Source organism: Quercus lobata, chromosome 10 (assembly GCF_001633185.2).
Source record: "Quercus lobata isolate SW786 chromosome 10, ValleyOak3.0 Primary Assembly, whole genome shotgun sequence".
NCBI lineage: Eukaryota > Viridiplantae > Streptophyta > Magnoliopsida > Fagales > Fagaceae > Quercus > Quercus lobata.
The window spans coordinates 58,276,543-58,283,828 of record NC_044913.1 but is presented as its reverse complement, the minus strand read 5'-3'; the positions used below and the strand labels follow the sequence as shown (position 1 = coordinate 58,283,828).

Genomic DNA, 7,286 nt, shown 5'->3' with positions numbered 1-7,286 from the left:
TTAAATTTGAAACTAATACTAAAATTATTTTTTTATCCCAACAATAATAACCAGCAACAACCTACTATCAAGAATTTGCTATAAAAATATTGTGAACATCTCATTTCTCTTTGTAAAATATGTTAAGAAAGACAAGTAAGCCACGTTGACTCTCAAATCTCGATGGAAACATGTTTGCGACATAAAAACAAACAATCTGCTGTGTTACTGCTATTATATATCCTTAACCCAAAATGATGATATTGAACATGTACCTCTTCAAAAGCAAATAGTCAACAATTTTTCCTCCTTTTAACTTCTTGGGAGCAGAGAGAGCACTAGAGAAAAATGGAGAGGGAAACTCATATCCTAGTGATTCCTTATCCCATACAAGGTCACATAAACCCAATGCTCCAATTCTCAAAGCGCCTAGCCTCAAAGGGTCCTAGAGTCACATTTGTCACTACCACTTCTATTAGCAAGTCTATACAAGCCCAAGCCAGCAGCTCTGTCAACTTTGAGATCATCTCTGATGGCTCCGAGGAAGTCAAAAATCAGGAAACCATCGATGAAAGTGTCCAGCGTTTCAAGTCAAAGGTCTCAGAAAGCTTAGCAAAGCTCATCCAGAGACATAATAGCTCCAAATACCCTCCAAAGTTTCTTGTGTATGATTCAGTTATGCCATGGGCTTTAAACATTGCTCGACAACTTGGCATAGATGGAGCTCCATTTTTCACTCAGTCGTGTGTGGTTAATGCCATCTATTATCATGCTCATCGAGGAGAAATTAAGATGCCCTTAGAAGAAGGGTCTTCAATATCATTGCCTTCGATGCCATCACTAGGGAGCAATGATCTGCCTTCGTTTCTTTTTGATACGGGCTTGTACGCAGCTCTGCAAAACCTTTTAGTGAATCAATTCTCAAATTTCCAGGATGCGAATTGGCTCTTGTGCAACACTTTTGACAAGTTGGAAGATGAGATAGGTTCAATAATACATACATGCTATTTTTTTTTTTATGAAAACCATACATGCTAAATTTTATTGCATTAAGAATAAATTGATTGAATTAAGAATAAGTGATGAAATATCAACTCGTACGTAAAAATTAGTGACTTTGAATAAAAATCTTATATCACACTTTCAGTGTTAGAATATATGAGACATCAATCACAATTTTTCACATTTTTTGTTTTATTTTCTTCTAAAATATCCAAAGTATAAATAAATAAATAAAGCAGACATGACAATATTTATATGACATATTACAATTAGAAAAAGCATAAAATTGAACCCTAAAAATGAAATAGTAAAATTAGACTTAAGAGATCGAAATGATGTCAATTAAGTTACAACTTACAACCATTTAATCCTAAGATTTGGAAAATATATAGTGTGAAAATATTTTGTAATTATGATCATTAAATATTGAGAGAGCATTATTATTAAATAAGCATATGTATTAAATATAAATAATCTTTGAAGTGTATCTGCCGATTGACCAATATATACTGTTCGCTATAAGAAATGAGCACACATGTCATATCACTTCTTCTGCTTTTTAAAAAAAATTGGTAAAATTTCTTCTATGAAAATATTTAAATTTGAGTTAAATGCAAAAAGACCCGTGTGGTATGGATCATTACTAAAAACATCCTTTGTGTTACATATTTGACATTTTAAATCCTTCTGATATTTGAAATTACTCAACTGACCCTCATGTTATACTAATGTTACTTTTCTGGGACAAAAAATGACCACGTGAGTATCATATGAGCCAAGATATGTACAAAATAACTAAATCTTACCTAACATATTTGCCCACTTGGTCATTTTTAGTCCAAAAAAATAATAGAAATTTAAAAGAATGCTCAATGGTTTAGGGGAAAGTTCTTACAAGCATTACATTGCAACTAAAATGAGCACCCATATGAATTATTAGTAACACAAATTACTTAATAATTATGTGAGATTTTTAAAAATTATTTAATGAATTATGTAATTTAATACATGTGTATATCCTTATAAACAACCACGTAATAGATTGTTGGAGATTCCTTCACTTAATTTAGTAGAAAACTCTATCTTGTTTTAAATACCATAAAAAGTTTAGAAAGTAAATTCCTTAAAAGAAAATGTGTGTTTCATAACAACCCCTACCTTTTAATTTTAAATCAAGTCATTTATCATCCTAGAAAATTTACATCTATTTATATTTGTCCTAAACAATTTTGCGTGGCTAGTATATTTATACTTTATAATATCTATAAATAGAACTTTCATGGACTCTTTGTTACCTCTCTCAAACTAATAGTTGTATTTAGAGAAAACAAAATTGTGCCTTTATTCATAAGTAGGAATCATAACCTAACAATGTAAAAGGAACATAAATTGGGGATAAGAAGATATCTTTATGGAGAAGACTTGAAGATGGGGGATGACACCTAATTTATTTAGTTTTAAAGAGGATAGAGATAGTTATTTTGTGGCGGTGCTAAAATATTACTTTTAAATTTTTTTGGTTAAAATTGTTGAGATACAGATAACTTTGAATTCAAGTTAATATTGAATTCAAGAGATAATTCTCATACCATGTTAGAATAATTGTTAGAGTAGATAGAAAAATTAGATAGCAAAAGTGCATAGGAGGACAACATATACAATGAAATGCACTTCAGCAACTAAATCTTTATTGTCTTAAATTATGTGATACAGTAACTTCATTGAGGGTATGTACAGTAGACTAAACCGTGCATTACAAGTAGAATTATTTTGCCTACACTACAAGTATGTTACAGTATACTGAATCTAATTAACCCAAAAACAACGATTGCAGATCATGAGCCTTTATAACTTGAACATTGTTAATATATTCATGCTCTTCTTTTGTTATTTAAATACGAAATACACTACATGATTTAAAATGATATGAAAAGAGGAAGTATCATTTGAGTTAGAATAAATGGACTTTACCAAACACAACATATACATTTCCTTTATAATTTTAGATTGCATACTATTTGTGGTACTGGTACTGCTATTCTCTCCATCATTAGGTAACAATTTTTTTTTTTTTTTATATCATTGACCAAAGATGGCATGGTATAGGAGTTCGTAATTCTTCTTTTTTCATCTTCTTTTATTTTTCTTTTCCATGGTTTTGTTAAACATATATGATTCTACTTTCTAAATTCCTTTAGGTAGTAAATTGGATGGCAAGCCAATGGTCTATTATAACAATTGGACCAACTATTCCATCAATGCACTTAGATAAGCGGTTGGAGGATGACAAAGATTATGGTCTTAACCTATTCGAGCCTAATATGGACACTTGCATGAAGTGGCTAGACACAAAAGAAATTGGCTCAGTGGTTTATATATCATTTGGAAGCTTGGCAACCCTTGGAGAAGAACAGATGGAGGAGATAACATGGGGACTAAAGAATAGCAATTGCCACTTCTTATGGGTAGTTAGAGAATCTGAAGTAAAACAGCTTCCCATAAATTTTCTGCAAGAAACAACAGAGAAGGGATCAGTTCTGAGTTGGAGCCCTCAACTAGAAGTATTAGCTAACAAGGCAGTTGGGTGCTTCATGACTCACTGTGGATGGAACTCGACGCTTGAGGCATTGAGTTTGGGAGTGCCAATGGTTGCAATGCCACAATGGACAGATCAACCAACTAATGCAAAGTTCATTGTGGATGTGTGGAAGGTAGGGGTTAGGATTAAATTGAATGAAAAAGGCATTGCTACCAAGGAAGAGATAGAGCTATGCGTAAAGGAAGTAATAGAGGGAGAGAGAGGGCAAAAGATGAAGATGAATTCATTAAGATGGAAAGAATTGGCTAAAGAGGCAATGGATGAAGGTGGAAGTTCAAATAAAAATATAGAGAAATTTGTAGCAAAACTTGCACACTCCTAATATTATTGTAAACGAAAACACTTCATTCACATAGTGGATAAGAGGAAATGCATCATTTCACTATAATATGCTGCTATGAAGCCACGTGTATGCAGATCATCAATAAAAAGGATATCATTTCATTATAAAAAATATATTTTCAATCTCAAATTCATCATCGTATCCAAATTAAATCTCCTAGCTATTTAATAACTTTTGTATAGAATCAAGTCATTGTTAACGTAGGATAACCCTATACATGCATGTCAATAAAGTAAGATCACATATTTAACAATCAGATTCAAGCATTTATTGAATAATGATTCTAGCACTGTTTTAATCACGCACACAAAAATGATCAATCTGTCCTTAATTGCACTATGACCGCTTTGATATGGATTTTAGGGTTTGGGTCATCTAGAGGATCTTCACTTAGAAAAGATTATTATTTTATTCCTAGTGCGAAAAATAGTTGGAAAAAAAAAATGGAAATGGGATGTTTACACTTAGATGTAATTTATTTATTTATCATTTATATTTCTGAAAGAAGTAATAAAAATTGAGTTATTATAGATGGAAACATATAAAAAATGAATTGTAAAATTTTCACTACATGGTAGAAGAAATTTCTGGTTTCTTTTTTATTTAATAATAATTTTTTGTAAGAAAACTTTATTTTCAAATGGATCAGAAGTAATTTTAAATGAGTTTCAAGTAATATTACTAAAGGACTAAAAGTAGTTAAATTAAAGAAAAAGTTAAAGGATGTCTTAAGGGCATTGGTTTAGCAAATATTTTTAGAAATTTTTATGAGAAATTAAAAAAAATAGAATTTTTTGTTTTGATAAATTTTTTATAATTCCAATAAAAGTAATGTAAAAACTTCCAAAAAAAATAGTGTATTTACAAAAGATCAGTCAAAACCTTAAATTTGATCAAATTCCACCCAGAATAATCTAAGATATGGAGGACCACCACATGGAGCAATTGGAATTTTAAATAAAGTTTTTATGGGAAAGAAAAAAAATTAATATTTTGATAATTTTTTCCATTTTCTATAAGAGTGGTGTCAAAATTTACTTAAAATAGATTGTTAACAATTATCCTAAAGGTACCTGTTAGCATGACCCATCTTATTTTTATCACCTATTAACCTATTCCTTTTGTATGTAAATAAAATAAAGACTCATTACCCCTAAATAATAATAATAAAGACTTTTAAAGTTATAATTAGTAAAAGTGTAAAATGCTTTTGTTATTGGGAGCCAGCCTGCTATTCTTTAGGCTGCATTTTATAGAATAAAATATTCTGAATTTTTGAGAGTAGAAAACGGTTTTACAATTGTTTTTTTGTGTTTTAGAGTCTGTTTTTAACTTTTAACTTTTAGTTTTTATGAATGGTATTTTTAAATTTTACTTTTTTTTTATTTTTTTTATTTTTTTAAGGTATAAATATATTTTAATATATTTTTAACAAAAAAATATTTTAGCAAAAATTAGATAAGCTATTTGCAGACAGATACTTAGTATAGTTGCTAAACTTTTTTTTTTTTTTGTTTTTTGGTCACAAGACTATAATATCCTTTTTAAGTTAGATTTTTCATCATTCCTATATAAAAAAAAAAAAAAAAAAAAGTTAGATTTTTCATCTACCCACCTCACCTGATTTTAGCTTGAAAGTTCAAAAACGTGTATAAACACCTTTGAACGTTTAGACCCCCAAATTACAACTTAACCAATTCAAGCAATATGTCAAACAACTAGTGTGCGGAAACTTAACATATGCTATAATATGAAATTGGTTAAAAACTATCTAAGCCAACACAAAATAAAATCCACAGCAGATAATAAAAAGGTAAAGATAGAGAGGAAGGAAGATGCAAACACAAAGACAACACGCGATGTGTTATCGAAGAAGAAACCGAAGCCTTCGGCGTAAAACCTCTCCGCCGCCCTCCAAGCGGTAAACAATCCACTAGAAAATACAGTTGGGATACATGGACAGCAATAGACCCTCCAAGCCTAATCTACCCAGTGCACCTAAGCCCTCCAAGCTTCTTGCTCCAACGAGGTTGCGCCGAACATTTTTCTTTTCTAGCTTCCCGGATGCCGCTACTAGACCGTAGCATCAACCAATGAAGATTGGTTCCTTCCTAACTGCTTCCTAGAAATCCAAACAGCTGTCTTACAGTGATGATGATGGTGAGAACCAGGTTTGGTATAATGCCTCTCAAGGATTTGACAATGGAGAGGAAGAGAGTTGAGGAATTTGGAGAGACTCTTAGGTATAGATTGTGGGTGAATCAATCTTGTTTTTTTTAGGGTTTCTCTCTCAAAATTCTCTCTGGAAGCTCTCTTTCAATCGTGGGTAAAAGGGATATTTATACTGGAGTGGGAGAGGAATGTGAAACGTCAGGTTTAACAAAACAGGGGTGGCTCGCGGCTTGACCTCGCTGCTTGACTAAGTCGCGAGATAACCGTATGGCCAGTTGTCCTGTTTTGTCCTGTAGTGCTCCAGCTTGCGTGACTGTTCACCTTCCAGCATGCTTGGCACGTGTGCTGCGTCTGGCGGCTTGCAGCCGCGAGTCACCCACGAGTCCCAGCCGCGAGTCTCTGTTTTCTTGCACACTCTTGAGCAATCTTCACTCTATCTCACTCACTACCCTTACATCAAACCCACCTAAATACAGGGTTACTAAATGCTGAATTACAAGCAAATTTGGCACGGAATAAAGCCAATTAAATGGTTGAATAAATTCAACCTTACAATCTCCCCCTTTGGCTATTCCGTGACAAAACCCTAAAACAGACTCTAGACTTAACATGTGAGTTGGGAACAGTTGAACAAAACTCACTCACACCTAACTCTAGAAGCTGTGAAGCACTTGAATCATATGAACAAAATACTCCTGAAACACAACAATACACCATGATCATTGTAAAGCAGAAAATCGTAAAATGCATATGAAACAGGCAATATGTGATCAAGCAAAAAAAATGGAGTTAAGAAACAAACCATGGCTTGATCAACCAAGTGAACACCACAAGGTAGTGATCACAGTGCTCATTCACACTTGGAATGAACACAAGGACATACAAGTTAACAAGCACAAGGCAAGACACTTGTATGTTCAACACTCAACCAATGCATACTACACAAGGTATATGCATCTAGGAACAATCCTACAAGGGCACAAGAGTGACAGTACATAAACCAAAATGCAGGACATTTAGATTAAAGAACTGATTTCAACATAGCATAAAGGCTGCAATAAGCAAGGTACATACCATAAAGCCTACAAACTATGCATAAAACATTAACCCTAAAAGCTTACAAAAGCACATGGGTACAAACACAAAACATCCTGAATAACATCATCAAAATATATTAAAGTTTAAACCAAG

The 7,286-nt window shown here is 32.4% G+C and overlaps 1 protein-coding gene across 1 annotated transcript; it reads left to right on the top strand.

Annotated features, from left to right (window-relative positions):
* The first annotated feature begins 251 nt into the window (after window positions 1–251).
* Window positions 252–3,902, top strand: LOC115962852 (UDP-glycosyltransferase 74E2-like). The gene is made up of 2 exons (XM_031081725.1): window positions 252–964; window positions 3,184–3,902. The coding sequence occupies exons 1-2, from the start codon at window positions 328–330 to the stop codon at window positions 3,900–3,902; spliced, it is 1,356 nt and encodes a 451-aa protein (XP_030937585.1). The 5' UTR covers window positions 252–327.
* Window positions 3,903–7,286: the final 3,384 nt, after the last annotated feature.

What these genes read in the sequence shown, in the direction of transcription:
- LOC115962852 (XM_031081725.1), top strand. Translation starts at nt 328, where the DNA reads ATGGAGAGGGAAACTCATATCCTAGTGATTCCTTATCCCATACAAGGT. An exon ending in CAAGTTGGAAGATGAGATAG is followed by an intron (nt 965 to 3,183) that starts GTTCAATAATAC and finishes TCCTTTAGGTAG; the next exon opens with TAAATTGGATGGCAAGCCAA.